Here is a 20,035-nt window from a genome sequence, read left to right on the forward strand (position 1 = left end):
GACATAGGGCTAATCTTGAGCTATGAGCCTGATAGATCTCAAAAGAAAAGGATATTCTCCAATATTGCTCATTCAGGATATTTTATTTTGCAGCTAACCTTGTTTTACTAGAAAAAATATTTTCCTTTTTATTATAAATTGTTTATATCTGCTTAAGTCTGATTTTGTTGTAGATTGGGACCACGATTTCTCTATAGAATAGCATAGGTTCTATTTTAAAAATACAACCCAATAGGATAAGATTCAGTACATTAACTTACTAGCTCTATGACCTTGGTCAAGGTACTGAACATTTCTGAGTCGGTTATGAGAATATTAATAGCATGTTCTTCCTAAATTGTTTTGAGGATTAAATGAGATAGATAATCATCCATGTGAGTGCTGGCTACTTTCATTAACACAGTCTCTGAAGGGTTGATGGACTAATAGCTATGATGATTAAGTACCTAAACAAGTTCATCACTTCCTCGAGTCCTCCTTTTATTTTCTAATAAGCCACTTTCCCCTATTCAACCCAAAGAAGTAGACACCCACAACAAGTATGCTTTATGGGTCCTATTTTATTACGAAGTATGAATCCCTCCTGCAGAGTTTAGATAGGATTTCTGGGTCACTTCTGGCTGAGTGGTATAATTTCAGGTAGTCATTCATCTGGCCCTCTGTATTTCTTTCCACAGCCTACGTGACAGTCTTCTTTCCTCAGAGATTCCTTAAAAAGACTCGGTTGGCTAGGGATTCAACCCTTCACTTTAGTGTATCAAAAATTCCTAACCTGAGGGAATGAGTGCCGAAAGCTAGGAGCATGCTGGGCTGGAGCATCTGTGCCTGGCCTTTTCATCTATGCAACTTGCCGGTAATTGCTAAGTTTTCCCTTCTGCAACAATTATCCCCCCATTTTTCTCCCCGCCCCGCACCGTAAACCCCAGTTAATTATCAGTTCGGGAATTAAACTGCTTGCCTCTCCTGCTGTTGCCATGGTAACAGTTGGCCTGCACCTGCCACTTGGTGAACACTGGCTCTTTCAGAAGAGGCAATGGCAGTTGCTGGCTCCACAAAAGCCAGTGAGTAAACTAATGTTTACCTGTCTGGGGAGAGAAGTTCCTGTTCATTCCACCTTAGGCACTTTCCTAGCAAGCCCCACCTCAACTTTCTTCTCAGACAAACTGCTTGTTGACATTTAACAAAGAAAATGAAAAAATTTTCTCATAAAAGTACCAAATCCCTGTTGGCTTGTCATAATTCCATCCATCAGCTTTACTTTTTCCTGGCCATGAGGTTGGAAGATATGAATCTTCCATCTTCTGACAAAGGCAGTACAGTATAATAGTTGGAAGCATCGAATTTTAATCCTGATAGATCTGGGTTCTAATCCAGGTTGAGTCACTTTCTAACTGTGTGATCACGGCTTAGTCACTTAATTTCTTATAACATCACTATCTTCATATACACAAACAAAAATGGGATTAGAATAACTGTCCTCACAGAGTTGTTTTAAAACTTTGAAACTATATATGTAGATCTAGCTCCTAGTTAATGTTCAATACACAGGCAGGTATTACTGCTGGATAACTATTAACCCTGGACAATCCTGAAAGGTAGGGAAAAGTTGGCAGCTTAGTGAGTTTTAACTAGTCCTTGTATGAGAGACAATAATACCTGTACAGGTGGGAGAAAATGGCAGCTGTCCCAAAGTATCTAGATCAAGATGCATCTAGCAGCTGAGAAATGCCTCTCTCCCTGCTTTTGCTGCAACTCTGTCAGCTCCTCCCTCTTTGCACTGTTTTTCTCATGCTCAATCTCACTTCCCTCTAAATAGAAACGATGAAACCAGAGGGTAAGACATGTACTCACCAAGAAAACAAAATGCTTTTCCATTTTATAACCACATTGCAAACCTACAGGGAACAACTGGTAGTGGTGCTAAGAAGGAATGAGGCATTTATATAAGAAAATGTTTTTCTTCGCTGAACCCCCTGCTTATAGACAAGAAAGTATTTATTTTACGAACCTGCAACCATTCATGTTTAGGTCCTGGGTCCAAACAAGTATAGGCACATGAATTTGCCTCATGGTAAAACCTCACCATTTAGGGTACTCCAGTTTTAACTCAGCCTTTGGCTACCTTTCTTAAAGTTCTGAAGCCACCTCCCTACAGCTCTAACTTTAAGAAAATCTGCACTCTTCGACTCTGAACTTCACATCATCTTGGAAAGAAAACAAACAAACAAAAAACTCCACCAGCATGTGCTGCCAGCATGAGTTACAGATGCCTGCTGTTTCAGCTTCTGGATAAAGAGGTAACTGTAGTTCAGTGACATAGAGCTACAAAAAAAAAAAAAAAAAAAAAAAAAAAGGAAGGACCCTTGGAAGCTGTTGGGAAAATAGAATTACTGACCTCTTGCCTGCCTCTCACTGGGAAAAAATGTGACAAGATGCTTAAGACCAGCAGGTTTCTCCTAAAATGAAAAAGACACCACCACCATCAATTTTGCTGTGGCTGTCCACAGGTGAGGGAGGCATAACCAAGGACATCAAATTTAGTTATTCTTAAAACACAGACTGAAGTTGTGTGACTTCCTAAAATCCACTCTGCTTAGTGCTAGTCCAAAATAGCTATGAAGACAAATAAGGAAGAAGAGAATTAGGCTGCAGCTAGACTCCTCAGCATTGGATCTAACTCAGGGACCAATGTGGCATTCCTTCACATCAACTTAATTGTTTGATTACCTTTTAAGGAAAACCTCTAAATCCTTAAATCTATTTGGAAGATGGTGCTTTAATGTTGCTTTTCTCCATTAATTTAGAAGGAACTAAACTACAGCAGGTCCTTGAATAGAGTCTTTTCATTCAACATTTTTTTTTATAATGTTGATGAGGAAAAATAAAGGCGGGGGGATTCCCAGCCCGGGCCACTGTGTGTGGAGTTTGTACTTTCTCCCCATGTCTGTGTGGGTTTCTCCAGGTACTCTGGCTTCCTCCCACATCTCAAAGATGTGCACCTTAGGTGAACTGGTGTGTCTAAATTGTCATAGTCTGAGTGAGTGTGGGTATGAATGCAGCCTGCAATGAAATGGCATCCTGGCCAGGGCAGGTTCCCACTTTGTGCCCTGAGCTGCTCCAGCCACTTATGACTGTGAACTGGAATAATGGGGTAAATAATTATCTTGCTTGTTTTATTAATCTTTCTTAAATCTTTCTTAACTCTTGTTTATATCAACTGGTCTATGGTAAAATTGGTTTCGTTATACATCATTTCACTTAAAGCTGCTGTTTCCAAGAATCTATGAATTATGTTAAGTGAGGACTTACTGTGCTTTCCAAACTTGACTTTAAATTAGAGGAAGACAGGAGAAATTTTTTCCAATCTATCCATCTGACAAAGGCCTAATATCTAGAGTCTACATGGAACTTAAATAAATTTACAAGCAAAAAACAAACCACCCCATTAAAAAGTGGGCATGAATACGCACTTCTCCAAAGAAGACATACATGTAGCCAACAAACATAAAAAAGCTCAACATCACTGATCATTAGAGAAATGCAAATCAAAATTACAATGAGATACCATCTCACGCCAGTCAGAATAACAGATTCTGGCAAGGTGCAGAGAAAAACCTGTCGGTGGGAGTGTAAATTACTTCAACCATTGTGGAAGACAGTGTGGTGATTCCTCAAAGACCTAGAACCAGAAATACCATTTGACCCAGCAATCCCATTATTGGGTATATACCCAAAGGAATATAAATCATTCTATTATTAAGATAAATGCATGCATATATTCATTGCAGCAATATTCACAATAGCAAAGACATGGAATCAACCCAAATGTCCATCAGTGATAGACTGAATAAAGAAAATGTGATACATATACACCATGGAATACTATGCAGCCACAGAAAGGAATGAGATCATGTCCTTTTCAGGGGCATGGATGGAGTTGGAAGCCATTATCCTCAGGAAACTAACATAGGAACAGAAAACCAAGCACTGCACATTCTCACTTTAAGTGGGAGCTGAATGATGAGAACACATGGACCCATGGGGGGACACCACAAATTGGGGCCTGTCAGAGGGTTGGGGGTGGGAGGAAGAAGAGCATCAGGAAGAATAGCTAAGGGATGCTGGGCTTAATACCTAAGTGATGGGACGATCTGTGCAGCAAACCAGCATGGCACACGTTTACCTATGTAACAAACCTGCACATCCTGCACATGTACCCCTGAACTTAAACACTGAAGAAGAAATAAAAAAAAATACAGGGTGCCCAGTTAAATTTAAATTTCAGATAACAGTGAATGTTTTTAAATATTTCTTAATTTTTAAATGTTATTGACAAATAACAATTGTGTATATTTATAGGATACAATGTGATGTTTTGATATGTGTAAATATTGTGGAACAATTACGTTAAGCTAGTTAATATATCCATGAGTTCACATACTTATTTTTTGTGTTAAGAACATTTAAGATATAATCTTTTAGCAATTCTGAAATACATAATGAATTTTGTAGCATGAGTATCTTCCAAATATTGTGTAGCACATACTCATACTAATTTTTTTTGTTGTTTATATAAATTCCAGTTAAAAAGGGTGTTCTGTATTTTATCTGGCTACTCTAATTGGGAAATGAGCAGAAAGGCCCTAAGAAGGCAAAACAGCTGTCACAAATCCCTGGTATACAGGTACTCTGAGATAATTTATCCATTGAACAAACACCTCCAACCTATTCTGTCATCTGGTTTAGTGTCCACCAGGGCAAATATGTACAGTTGTGCACAGGGTGCTTACAACATAATTATTTACTGGGCACACCATTGATAATGTTGACATCAAGTTTTACTTATTTTTAACTATTCTCTGGCATATGACAGTATCTTACTCTAACAAAGTCAGCACATTATGACAATTTTTTGGCAGATGGAATTAGGCATCTTGAGGAAAGGGCACCTTTTTCTAGTTCACGCCAAGGTATCATGGACATGGTAACCCTGTATCCATGGCAGATTAGCATAAAATGTGCTGCAGTGTTTTTCAAACCATGGATTGTAACCCACTGATGAGCTGGGAAATCATTTTAGTGGGTCACAAACATTAGTGATGATAATGATGGAATAGAATATCAGTGTCTTTTATGTAATAAATGTGGTGGAAAAAAAAGAAAAGAAAGAATAAATTAGAGGAAGGCAGAAGCTATCAAAACAGACACAAATCAAATAGACAATTCCCTTCTACAACTACTTTACCTCAGTTGCTTAGTTTTCCATCTAAAAGAGCAACCCCCAAAAGGGGAATACTTTAAATGCTTCAAAACATATTTGTCCTTTAAGTATAATAAGATGTGAGATTTTGATGGGGAAACAAAAATGTAAAGAAAGCAATTTACCCATAACAAATCATGAGATGTGACTAGAGGAAGAAACCTGTAAGATTCAGAAGTCTGTCCATTTCTTCTATAAGGGGGCAATGCTGTAGTCAAGAGGTAAAGTGTAACAGAAAACAGTAACAACTTTTGGTGCCTCAACATGGTACACTTCACCCTTTACAAGCTGGACTCAACCCACCTTCTAGTCTTGTCTCCTGCCCCAGGCCAGTCATGCAGTTATTCACCATTCCCCGCACAGCACATGTGTTTTCACTCCTTGAGCCTTCATACTTACCTCTTTGCTTAGACAGCTTTCCTGTTTTTCCAATCTGAAGAAGCCTAGACCTAACCATTTGTCAAGGTCCAGAAGAAATGCTATATTTTCTGATTCTTTATCCTGAGTTAGTTGGAACCTACTCTACATCCAACATGTTTTTCAGAGAATCATTATATTGCAGTAGTTAAGAGCTTGCAGTCTGGAGTCAGACTACTTGAGTTTGAATGCTGGCTCTACCACTTTTTAGCTGTGTGACCTCATGAGTGTATAACCTGTGACTCAGTTTTTTCATTCAAATTAGAAATAAAAATAATATATTAATGATATTAATATAATTAATATCATAATATTTAAAATAATATTAATATAATTATATATTTATATAATATAATATATAATTTATATATAATTAACATAATTATATTTAATATAATTATATTTAATGTAATATAATTATATTTAATATAATTGCATTTAATATAATTAATATAGTTAATATAATTATATTTAATATAATATTAATAATTAATAATATATTAATATATTATTTATTAGGACTGTTGTCCTATATATAGACCATATATATATCCATATATATAGATAATATATGTAAATGTTTAAAATACTTCCTCACATATAGTTGGCACTCAATACTTCTTTATAATTTATCATAATAATTATTACACTGCACTTAAATAGAAAATTTAAATTGCTGGCTAGATGTGGTGGCTCATGCCTGTATTCTCAGCACTTTGGGAGGCTGAAGCAGGAGGATCACTTGACCTCAGTAGTTCAAAACCAGCTTGGGGAACAAAGTGAGACTTCATCTTTACAAAAAATAAAAAAATTAGCCAGGCATGGTGGCATGAACCTATTATCCCACCTACTCGCTGATGGGGGTGGGAGCTGAGTTGGGAGGATCACTTAAGCCAGGGAGGTTGAGGCTGCGGTGAGCTGTGATTGTACTATTACACTCTAGCCTAGGTGACAAAGCAAGTCCCTGTCTCATAAATAAATAAATAAATAAAATTAAAATGGTTTATTTAGCTCTCTTTCAAACTAGATTTCGAGACTTTAAATGCAGGAACAAAGCCTTAGTCATCTTCATATCCCTAAGGCCTAGCAGAGGGCCTGGCATTAGGCACTCTAAGATGTTCGTTGAAAGAAAGAATTCCTCTGCAATCTTTGTTGTCTGAAAGGTTAGGGAATAGAGCTCCTAGTGGGAAATGTTACCCTGATAAGTTCTGAGGCCAAATATATAAACAAGGTTAGCCTGCCAAGCATCATAACTATTGTACCGGATGGCAAACAAGTTGATTAGAGTTAAACCATAGCATGCAAAGTGACATCCATGCCCCTTCCTCTTGGGCCCTTTTTTCTTAGCATTATAAAGTAGGTAGATGTATGTTAAAAATATAGGCTGCTTCTAGTCAACATTTCCAGGTGGAGGCAGATGCAATAAGCTAGAGGCACTTCAGCTGAATTTTCCAGCTGTGAATGGAATCTCTGGTTAATATCCTAACATGCACAAAATAAAGTTGTGACTCTTACAGGCAAATTTCTGAATCAATTATTTTAGCAAGGAGGTATGCTTTGGGTATAGACAGGCAGCACAATGCATAGAGTGGCTTCAACTTTCACCTGACTTAAGTAAGGGATAAACAATCCTTATCAGCATGGAAAAATAAGGTCAACTCAGGTTCCATAACAGGGAAATGTGACAATTAAGAGACTCTATATGCTGAAGGCCAACTTAGATGTTGGCACCCCACTCTGCATAATAAGCAGTCCTGATAGTTCCATTCCATGTCACAAGTATCACAGCCATTTTCTTCAGCTTCCAGATAGACTTCCTGCAATGAAGACAACGCAACAACCAAACCACAAATTTGCAATCAGAAGACAAAAGAAACCTAAGCGTATCACTAACTTAGTCCTCTTTCATCTCTACAACCTAAATAGAAAGAGAAATGCCATATCTAAGAACATATGGTTATTCATTTAGAGGGGGAAAAAAAGTACCTAGAATACAGACCCAAGATAATTTTTAAAGAAACAAAATTGAGGAAAAAAAATCCACCAAATTATAGAATCTGTAAGCAGGTTGTTTCCACTCCATATTTGATAAAAGACTTGTATTCCTTCTCACAAGGATATCCCCAAAACTAGGTGGAGGAAAGAGTGGAGAGGGGTGAGGATAATATTTACAGGGAACTAAAAATAAGAGTACAAGGATGTTAAACGACTTGCCCAAGGTCACACAGTCAGTCACAGACAGAATCAAAAATAGAAGCTAGGTCTGCTGACTCTCCTTCGGCTCCTACTCCTTCAGAACACGCTTCCTGTTTGATTGCAGAATCAGTATGGGTCAGATTCACAGTGATCTCAGCAGGAGCTTTTTGCCTGAATAACAGCCAGCTTTGAAGATGAAAAATTCTACAGAAGTTCCAAGTGTGGTGTTACTATTAAAAAGCCATTTTCCTCTTAGGGTAAAAAAAATTACAGAAAACCTCAATAGCAAATCAAAATCTAATCCTGATCTTCCTCCTTCTCCTCTAAGCACAAGAGTTTAAGGGTCTTTTCCCTCTCTGACTTCCTCCCACTACACAATAGCTTTTACGCCAACAGATCCTATTGCCACCCCCTCTCCTAGGATATATATTACTTTTCAGCAGGCTCCAGCAGGAGTAGAGAAGGAGTCAATCTGTGAGGGAGTGAACACAAGATCTCTCATAATAGCACAGAGAAGACAGAAAATTGATGCCAAACGTGTAAATTGCTTTTCTGCTTAGGGGAAAAAAAAAAAATCACTCTGGGCTTCAAAGGTACCTTTTTTTTTTTTTTTTTTTTTTTAGACGGAGTCTTGCTCTGTCACCAGGCTGGATTGCAGTGGCACGATCTCGGCTCACTGCAACCTCTGACTCCCTGGCTCAAGTGAGTCTCCTGCCTCAGCCTCCCAAGTAGCGGGGATTGCAGGCACATGCCACCATGCCCAGCTAATTTTTGTATTTTTCATAGAGATGGGGTTTCACCATGTTGGCCAGGATGGTCTCGATCTCCTGACCTCGTGATCTGCCCACTTCAGTCTCCCAAAGTCAAACACACTCTCTTAAACGATGACTCCACAGCAGTTAATACACATGTTCTACATATTAGGACTTCTGTTTCTCCATGCGCTCCAAGAATTCTTGCCAGCTATATGACTGTGTATCATGGATCTGAGGAGTAAGATACCAGTTTGAGAGGCAACAGACAGCTATTCTGTGGAGTCAAAGGCAGGCTTAGTTGGCTGCTCCCCAGGGAGCACCCCTTTTTCTGCTAACCCTCAGAGGATACTGTGTAAGAATGAGACAAAGACATTCCCTTTATAATGACAGAGGCTGAGAGGGGAAGCAACCTGCAGAAAACAGGGGCCACAGCAATTCAATGTCAAAGCAATTGAAGAACTCCCAGGTTAGAGGAAAAAGACCAAAGTCATATTCTGAGGACTGTGTGTGAATCCTCTTGGCTTTTGTATAGGGTCACAGAGAGAAGCATGCTGCCATTTTGAACATAGTCCAAATGGTGGCTGAGGGCACTTGGTGGTTAAACTCTGAAGCCAGACTAGATTCAAGTCATAGCTCTGCCACTTACTAGCCATGTGATCCAAGGCAAATTAATCTCTCAAAGCATTAATTTCTTCATTTGACAAGTGGGCTAATAACTACATCATGAGGTTTGCATGCAGATTAAATTAGAATATATATAAAGCACTTTGGACATAATGAAGTCAATAAATGGTAGCTGTGATTATGATTGTGGTAAATCAGCAGCATAACTGCACAATGAAATTCAGGGCAAGGAACAGACATGACTAAAAGCACAACATTTGGTCCCCTAATATCAAACAGCTTGGGAAATCAAAACAGAAAAGAGGAAAAAAGGCAAGACACTCCAGCTAGTAGAAAGGGAGGAAGATCCATTATAGACAAATACGTTTCCATAGGACAGGAGTTTTTCTTTTTTCCTTCCACCACGGAGACTGGTTGGAATCTAATTCTCTTTGGACTTCTATGTAGACAGTGGAGAAGTGGCTGTGTGAAAAGAATGCTAGCAAAGGAGACACAGGCATAATGATCCAAGCAGAACTGGAACTCAGTGTCTCCAGCTTCATTTCTCATCCATCCCTTGTGCAGGGACTCCCACACTTCCTTTCTGCCTTCCTTATACATCAATCTCTCATTTAGTATTGTCAGCAATACAGAAGCCTTTGGAACAAAACTCTATTTGGCTTGTTGAAATGGTAAAGTATATATCATAAATCAGAAAAATTTCAGATCAAAGGCAATTTGCCTTGAAGGGTTAATCAGAATAAATTGAGCCAAATGGTAGTTCAATACAAATAAAGTGAATTGAACCAACAAGTAGGAATTTAAAGGTTAAAAAAGAAAATTTGACTCCTCCTCCTTCTTTCTGACAAATCAGAACATGCATTTATTTTTGGTACTTATTGTACCAAAAAGGGATCCGTCAACTCCTAGTCCAATGGACTCCTTGCTGACCTCCATAGCAGCCTGGCTCAAGGGAGACGGCCTGACATCTTGGTTACAAGTAAAGAAACTCTACGCCTTTCCATTATCTTGTCAAAATGATACAAGGGTATCTGCAGTTAAACTCTAAAGCCAGAATCTCACACTGAACAGTATCTTTAAAGGGAGTTAATCTCTTCATACGGTCCTTGTATTCTTCTAATCAATGTGACTCTGGCATGTGGCTATAAAGATGAGTGTGTTCATCCTAATTTGGCTCTCCTAAGACAGAAATGCCACTGCTATCCTGTGGAGCCTGCACATTACCTCTGCCAAGGTATTTTCTTTATCATGGTCTTGTTTAAACTCTTTTTCTGGGAAAGTAAGTCTAGGGCTCTGACTGGACTGGATTTTAAGGAGCTAGAGCTAATCCTGAGAGAAAAGGCGGAGGAGGGCCAAGGAGATAGTTTAAAGTGCATCTAAACCAAAGGTCTCTGCAAAATGATAAAAACCTAACCAGTAACTAGAAGATATTGATTTAGGCTCCCATCATCGATAACCTAGTCTAACTAGTCTCCCAGGCTCTTTTCTTATTTTTCAATTTTTTTGTTTTTTTGAGATGGAGTCTTGCTCTTGTTGTCCAGGCTGGAATGCAACGGCACAATCTCGGCTCACTGCAACCTCTGCCTCCCAGGTTCAGGCAATTCTCCTGCCTTAGCCTCCCGAGTAGCTGGGATTACAGGTGTGCGCCACCATCCTTGGCTAATTTTTGTATTTTTGGTAGAGAGAGGGTTTCACTGTGTTGGTCAGGCCGGTCTCCAATTCCTGACCTCAGGTGATCCACCTGCCTTGGCCTCCCAAAGTCCTGGGATTACAGGCGTGAGCCACTGTGCCCAACCTCAATTTTTAAAATTTATTTTTTATTTACTTATTTTTAGAGACAGAGTCTCATAATGTCCCCCAGGCTGCTCTTGAACTCCTGGGTTCAAGCAATCTTCCCACCTCAGCCTTCTGAGTAGCTGGAATTATAGGTGTGCATCACTGTGCCTGGAAGTCTCCCAGGCTCTTGATCCACCTCCAATTCATTTTCCATTCCGTAGGTAGGAGACACTTCTAAAATGCAAATCTGTTCAGGTTAATTCCTGTTTAAAATTCTTTAATAGCTTCCCATTGCCTTCAGTATAGTGCTTAAATGCCTTAAGAAGGTCTATAAGGCCCTAAATGATCTGGGCTCCGCTGTCTTTCTTCCACTCCTCTCTTGTCTGGAACTGGCACAGAATTTGTTTACCTAGAAAAACCAACTTCTGCTCCAACCTTTCAGATCTCTGTTTATATATAACCTTTTCTGGTAAGCCTCCCCTTACCCTCCAAGACTAACCTTAGGAGCCCTTCCTAAAGTAGCCTAAACTTATCAGAACACATTCCCTACCATGTAATTGCCCAGTTACATGTTCGCCTCTTCCACTACACTTAGGATCTACAAGAGTAGGAACTATGTCTGCTTTAGTCACCATGATATACCCAGGATGTAGCACAGTGCCAGACACACAGTAGGTCACGAATATATGTTAAATGAACAAAAGGAAGGGAGGGAAGAGTGAGGAAGGAAGGAAAAGAACCACAACACAGAAGGAGCCTGTTCCTGAGAATGGTTGAAAGATGGAGTCTGAAGTGGTTCCCTGAAACCCTGTAGGTTTAAAGCAAGATGCCTATGCCTTTTAAAGTTGGGTGCCTTTGGCTTTAGCCATAGTAGACAAGGAGCTAGACAAGATCTTGTTGTTCCAGAGCAGATGTTAAAAACTATAGTTTCCAAGGGAAGAACACACCAAGAGACGCAGATGTGGGACAACATTTGGCGCTAAGAAAGAGGCTCAGGATATGGGGAGGGAAAACGAAAAAAGAGAGGAAACTGTTTTTGTTGGTTTGTAAAAAGCAAACACACAAACAAACAAAATAACAAAGAAGGGTCAAATCCTGATTCCAGTAAGGTAACCTTTGACAATTCCTTCAGCTTCTTTTAATAAGGGACTTGATAGTGATTTTCAAACTGAGTTCTGAGGAACCCTAGATCACTGCAGAAGCTCCTCAGGGTCTATTTTGAAGAAGAGAGAAAGTTCAATGAATGCTGCCCCAAGTTTAACCAGAGAAAAATTGTTTTTTACACATTGAGGTTCTGCTTAAAGTCCATTTCAAAAAAGGGTGCTTCTGCTAAAAATAAAGTTTGAATAGCAGTGGCCTGGATGACCATTCTGATACTTCCCAGCCTTAACAGCCCTTGATTCTATGTGACAGATGGGACCCATCTGGACATTGCCTTTTACTTTGTACAAATATTCCTCAATTGTGTTGATGACACAGCTGTAGCTTTTCCCGGAGTCTGTTTTCAACTGCTTGAGAAGAATGACAGGAAGGGTAAGTAAACCACAGTCCAGGTTCACTGCAAGGCTGAGACAATAATAAAATGCACTTCTAAACTGTATTCAACTGTGGCAATACAGAAGCACAAAGAACTTTTTTTTTTTCCTAAATAAAGTTTTGTATACCTGTACCCTAGGATTCATCATATAGGTGTCTTGGGTCTGACACAAAGATATTATAGGTCAGAAATAAAGAATACTAGATCTAGAGCCCATTAAAAAAATCAATCCAATTCCAATCAAGAAAGAACAATACAAAAATTTATCTAGTTAGTCCACCTGATACCATTACTATTACCATAATGATACTACATTACCATTTAAATGTAGTGCCTATTCTTCTTAACAAGGTATTCTGAATGTACAAAAGAATACAGCAAAGTTACTGTCATTATATACCTTAAAGTCTACCTTTATCTGAAGGTTACAGGCAGGAAATGACATAGATGAGAGGGAGACGGGAGTCTTACAAAATAAGATTTTCAAATACCAGGCTTAAGATACAGATCCCTTTTCTGTGCTGTTCCTTGGCTGTCCATATTTCATGGAGCACTAAAAGGCCACAAATGTCACTCTACTTCAATTATGAGAAAAGACAAGCAACAATGTGATCTTACCTGGGTCCTTCCTCATCGCCCTGAAAGACAAACAGAAAGAAACAGTATTAGAAATCACTGTTGGTACAGACAGAGTCAGATTTCTTTCTTTTCCCTCCCCTCTCCCAACCTGAATGCAAGGACTATACATTTATTGTAACAGAGACAAACCAACAGACATCTAAAGGCTAAGACAAGAGCTAATATAATCCTATGTTCAAACTGCCCAGTGGAGATGAACTGATAATTTGCCCTGACAAGCAGAGCAGAGAAGTTAATGCACAGACCTAGGAGGCCTAAATAATTGCCTTGCCTTTTTATTTGTATGGCTGGCAGTATTTAGTTCTTAGCAAAGTGAGAAACCCAAAATAGAGGCAGGTCTTAGGCAAAAGCTAGTCAGTTCCAAAACATCAAGCTGTTTTCCTTCAAAGACTCATTTCTGCCTTGTTCTAGCATTTTTCATCAAACATGAACACTGCAATTCTACTATAAAGAACACTGTGGTATAAAGGGCACCGAACTGGGACTCAAGAAATTGGGATTCTAGTCCAAGCTCTGTTACTTATTAGTTATATGTCCTTGGGCAAACATTAATTAATCTGGACTTTGGTCTTCTCCTCCGTAAGAGGTTAGTTCTGGCATTTGATGATCCACATCATTCTTCCACCAAACCATGGCTCTTCTCTTTTTCTTGCCCACTTTTCAAAAACAATGTGTTAACATTATTTTTCCAGGGATGGCAATCTCTCAACCTAACTTTATCAGAAGTGATCACAGCAGATTCCTTTGAGCTTCCTTCTGTGATCAAATGAGATTTTTCAAATAACTCTCAAGCCTTTCCCAAGGGACCTCATTCATCCTTTTGGTGTCAGCATATCTTTTATATCCTTCTTTTTAGCCATTGAAGGGTAGTCTTAATAGAGAATGTACATTCTGGTTGTACTCCTCGGAGAATGAATGAATGAATGAATGAATGAATGAATGAATGAATGAATGGTTCCTACTGGTATAAGGCAGAATGAGCTCTCAAGTCAGATGTTCTGGGTTCAAGTCTTAACCCTATCACTTTACTGCTGTATTAGCCTACTCATGTTATTTTGCCTTTCTTAACTTCAATTTCCTAATTTGTAAAATGGGGTAATAATTGTCTCTGTATCATAGGATGAATATGAGGATTAAATGAAATAATGCTTATAATCATCAAACACAGTACCTGTGACACAGGATGTATTTAATAAAGCCTATTTATCAGTATCAGTAACAATTCAGTAGGATTCATTAAGAAGCTACTATATATATATGCTAACTAAGGAAAAACAATCACCCATAATGATCTAACCTTCTAGGATTTTCGAATCAGGAGCACGAGAAACAGGCACAAAGAAAATGAACTATTCCTAAATGTGTTATGAACAATACCAAAGACATAAACAGAATAATATGAGAATCAACAGGGAAGTTATGAACGCTGCCTCTCCTGGAGAAGGTGGGAAAAGCTTCAGACACACAAGGTAACATTGATATTGCCACTTTGAGGGATAAATAGTATTTTCCCAGGCTGACAACAGAGAAAAGTGGGAAGGACACTGAACTAGCAACAGCAAAGGCAAATTTCTAAAAATGTGTTGTTCAAGGAACCTTGAGTTCTGTGAAACCAGAGAATGGGGATGTGCACGTGTGTGTTTTGGGCAGGGCGCTGGGGGTGGTATAAGGTTGGAACTGAGAGCAATGTGGGGTTGAGCGTGACTGAGGTAAAGGGAGACTGCCAGGGTGCAAGCCTGTAAAGTACAGCTGCAGCCAGAAAGGTGATTTAAATCAAACTGCCATTTGAGGTCGAATAAGAAGGGCATTTTTGGCAGACTGTTAAAGATCTGCAATAGTGGGAAGGGCGTTAATCATCCACACTCCAACTAGAGGGAAGTAGGGCGAGTGGTAGAGAGAGGGTATAGGGATGGTGGAAAATTTCTTTGCATTTTTATCATCTGGTATGTCTCATGGCAACTATAATATACCAATAAAAAAGTTATATAATATGAGTTACATAACTATGAATGACATAATTAAATCTCAACACAAATTTTTCAATTATTTTTGGATGTTTAAGCCTAATTGTCTAAGAGAACTTTATGGAAAAAATATCTAAACTTTCTCCCATAATTTAGAGCAAGTCCTCCTCACAATCACATACCTTGGTGTAATGATTAAGAGACAGGGTTTCTCAGTTATAATATAAAAACATGGTCTCAAATTCTGGTTCATTAATCCCAACAGTGAAGCTTTTGGCAATTTTCTTCTCCAAGGTTCAGTTTCTCCATCTGCACATAAAGATCCTAGTTCTTACCTCAAAGGGTCACCATATGGATTAAAATAAATGAGAAAATCTATGTAAAACACTAAGCAAGTGTCTAGTACCTTGTAATCGTTCAACAAATAGTAGCCATTATTTTACTTTCCTAGAATTGTTAATTAATAACATTTCTAGGGGAGAGCAGGTAAGGACAGAAAAGATGGGACACAAAGTTTTGCTATATGTTCATCCAATTCTACTGCTTATAGATGTATGCTTCTTTTCAGAAACAATGGTCACTGTTACAAAGCAAGAATATACACACACATATGAATTATAAAGCCGTTTTGAATAGGTTGGCACAGAGAGGATTGCTAACCTTGCTAGTAAAAGATATGCATGTGATGTTCCTGCTACCTGAAATGCACATCCCTATTCTAAAAACCTAGCGAATTCCTATCTATCCTTTAAGATCAAGCCTTACTCAGAAACTTCTTCACTAACATCTTGAATAAGTTAATCCTCCTCCTTTCCCCCACATTTGTAGGCTTCGCCACTCTACACTAGTACTTAGAGAAGAAAACTGACAATGACATCAAACAGTGCCTCCCTCTTTGGATTTCAACTCCTTGAGAATAGAAACTTGTGTTTTGCTCATTTCTGTATTCACCGCACGTAACACAGCACAAGGCTCATAGTAAATAATTATTCAAGATATAGGTAAGGTTTAAGATTAATTTCTACTCCTATTATAAGCAAATTCTGGTTTCAGAAAATATCAGAAGTGAGAGTCTATTAAATACCAACTTCCATTTAAATGACTTGTTAGATTAAGCACTGCTCCCAAATCCCTAATTAAGATATCACAAATGCTCTTGGTTGGCAGACTGCACTCTTGTGCAACATCCCATTTCTACCTCCACCAGTGGAAATGTTGTTCACCAAGAATCAAACAAGGCTGTTTATATGAACTTGTAATGACGACACATTTAATTAAGTAACAAAAAGTGAATGCAAGAGAGAGAACTTGCTCACATAAGAACTAAGGTGAATGCATCCACAGTATTTAATAAAGATGAATTACTTAAAAATTGTTGTCAATTTTGGTGTAGGTGAAACACAAGTAAAATACTAGAAACAGTAAGTTATAAGAACTAAGATTCTGCATTCAGCTTGCTTTGAATGGTATCACCCTCAATATAGAGAGTCTGAAATTGGACCTTATAAATGGCGCAAAATGGGTATGGTTTAGCCAGAAACATGACATTTAACTCTAATTAGCAAACCCATATTTTCAAAGGCCTTGCCTCTGAATAAAAAAAAAGTACAAATATGTTTCAAGTTTAAAATAAATGGTTATCATATGCATGTATCATTTTTAATGGTTTACCCATTGAACATACTTTTTCCAATATTAGCTCATTGCAACTCAGTATTCTCCTTACCAAACTAACTGGACATAAGACAAAAATGCTCATGACATATAAATAAAGACACACCATTTTTTTAAGCTTTATAAAGAGTTTTATAAAATGATGTAAGTAAATTCCGCAAAAAACAATGAGAAAAAAAATAAAGGAGAAGGGAATACTTCTCAGTTTGTTTTATGAGGCCAACATAATCCTAATACCCAAACCTGACAATGGCATTATAAAAATACACAAACCAATATCCCTTATGAACAAAGACACAAAACTCCTGAACAAAATATAAGCAAACTGAACTCAGATTATACATCATGGCCAAATGGGACTTTATCTCAGAAATGCAAGGTTGGTTTAATATTGTAAAATTAACCAACATGATTAACCATTACAACAGAATAATGAAAAAAATGCGTATGATCATTTCAAGAGATACAGAAGACATATCTCACAAAAGTCAACATCAGTTTGTATAAAAGCCCTCAGCACATTAGGAATAGAAAGGCACTTCCTGAATCTGATAAAAGGCATCTACAAAAAACATCATACTTAATATACTGAATCCCTTCCTTCTAAGATTACGAACAAGGCAAGGATGTCCACTTTTACCATTTATATTAGACATTGCACTGGAGGTTGTAGCCACTGCAGTAAGACAAGACAAAGAAATAAAAAGCATAAAGATTAGAAACAAAGAAAGTAAAACTGTCTCTATTTGTAGATGGCATAATTGCTGATATAGAAAATCCTAAAGAATCTATAAAGCCACTATTATAACTAATAGGTGAATCTGACAAGGTTACAAGATATAACGCTAATATCTGCAGTGAGCCGAGATCACGCCACTGCACTCCAGCCTGGGTGACAGTGAGACTCCATCTCAAAAAAAAAAAAAAGGCTAATATATAAAAACCAATTATATTTTTATATACTAACATAAGCTGAAAAATAAAATGTAAAAACAATTCTATTTTCAATAGTATTGAAAATATTAAATAACTAGGAATAAATTTAATAAAAGCCATTAATACCTTTAAATGAAAACCATGAACCATTTCTGAGAGCATGTGAAAACAGACTTATAAATGGAGACATATGTTCATTCATACTGCTGTTCTGCAGAGCTAATGTGTCATTTCTCTTTAGCTACTCTGCTTTCAAGATTTTTTTCTTTGCCATTAGTTTTCAGAAGTTTGACTCTGATGTGTCTGGGTATGGATTTCTTAGTTTATCTTGCTTGGGTTCACTCTGCTTCTTAAATCTGTAGTTTATGTCTTTCAGCCAAATTTTAGATATTTTAACACACTATTACTTCAAACTGTTTTTTCAGCTCCACATTCCTTTTTCCCCCCCGACACTGGTGACATGTATCTTTCATTACTGTCCTATAAGTCCCTGAAGCTCAGTTCAATTATTTTTCCATGTTTTTTTGTTGTTGTTTAGATTGGATCAGTATCAATCTATCTTCAAATTCACCAAATCTTTCCTTCGGTTTGCCATTAAGCCCATCCAGTGAATTTTTGGTGTCAGTTACTGTATTTTTCAGTTCTAAAATTTTCATTTGGTACTTTTTAATATCTTTATTTCTTTATTGAGGTTTTCATTTATTTCCAGAGTGCTTGTAATTGCTCACTGAAACATTCTTATAATAGCAGGTTTAAAACCTTTGTCTTTTAATTCCTACATCTATGCCATCTTAGAGTTAGCATATATCAATTCTTTTTTCCTTAGAATTGAGATTTTCATTTTATTGTTTGAGACAGGGTCTTGCACTGTCACCCATACTGGAGTACAGTCGTGTGAACACAGATCGCTGCAGCCTCAACCTCCTGGGTTCAAACGATCCTCTTGCCTCGGCCTTACAGAATTGAGATTTTTATTGGTTCTTTGGTCTGTATCCTGGACATGATGAGTTATATTATAAAAACCTAGTTCCTATTTAAATCTTCTATTTTAGCAGTCAACCTGTTTAGATTCAGAATGCATGTCCTGGATCCTTTTTGTGAACTATGGTTCACATGTCACCTTAAGTTTATAAAGCCTCTACAGTGCTATTCTTGTCTGCCCCACTCAGATGACAGGACTCCATTCTACATTCTCCACAGAGCTAGTTGAGGAGGAGGAGGGAAACCAAATCATTACTACAGGGCAGGAGTGAAAGATAAAATTCCAATAACTGACTCAGCTGGGGAAGTCCATAGCCTAGTTAATACAGGGGTGAGAGGGAGGAGTTAGAGCTCTACCCACAGTCTCCAAAACGAAGAGGTACTACTTCCTCTGTACTATTACTGCAGGGTAGGGTAGAAGTCAGAGTTCCACCTACGGATGCATAGGAGATGGGTACCACTCATTACTGAGAGGAGCAGAGCCAAAGGTAGAAGTAAGAGGTTCACCCACAGGCTCCATAGACAAAGATACCTCATTAACATAGGGCATACATAAAATGAGTGAGTTTCACTCACCGGCTCCACTGCTGCGTGCCAATTGAGGTTGAGGAGCAGTGCCACTTTTTTCATGATGTTTGCCTCCAGAAGCAGGCTTGTCTTGGGTATTTTTTTTTTTTGTCTGTGTGTATTAGTGTTTCCAGTTTGTAGAACACCCAGGCTACCATACATAGGAAGTAAAGAAAACCCCAGGGAATTCACTGCCTTGTATCCTCTCAAATCCCAAGGTCCCTGATCAGTATGCCATCTTTTTTCCACCTGCAAGAGTCTTTTGGTAGATGATTTCAGCATTTTTGCCCAGAGATTTCTACTGTAATAAGTGAAAGGAGTAAAATAGAATATGTTTACTCCATCTTGCTCAGAACCAGAAGTTGCAATTTGCTTTAAATATGCCAAAAATAAAATAGATTGGTGAGTGGAAGGTTGAAAAGATGGCTAGATACGTAATGAAGCAAGTATGGCAAAATGTTAATAGGCGAATCTAGGTGGTAGGTACATAGGTATAATCTGTAAAATCCTTTCAACTGTGGTGTATGTTTAAAAAATTTTATAATAAAATGTTGGAGGGGGGGTCTTTTGGCTGAATTCAAAATGCAGGTGATTTTTGATAAATTCTATACCACAAAAAGAACATAATTCCTCTGATGAGTGAAAGACAGGTACTAGATATCTGCTCTTACCAACAAGTTACCAGATTAACTGGAACAAGAGGCTATGA

General features: G+C 38.0%; 1 protein-coding gene across 2 annotated transcripts in view; it reads right to left on the reverse strand.

The window, feature by feature from the left end:
• The window catches only part of TRIM44 (tripartite motif containing 44), a 162,898-nt gene that overhangs the window by 77,768 nt on the left and 65,095 nt on the right, over positions 1 to 20,035 (reverse strand). For both annotated transcript variants that reach the window (XM_054523782.2, NM_001132729.2), the window contains 1 exon segment: positions 13,184 to 13,203. In XM_054523782.2, the coding sequence (XP_054379757.1) occupies positions 13,184 to 13,203 (20 nt within the window).

This window comes from Pongo abelii, chromosome 9, assembly GCF_028885655.2.
Source record: "Pongo abelii isolate AG06213 chromosome 9, NHGRI_mPonAbe1-v2.0_pri, whole genome shotgun sequence".
NCBI lineage: Eukaryota > Metazoa > Chordata > Mammalia > Primates > Hominidae > Pongo > Pongo abelii.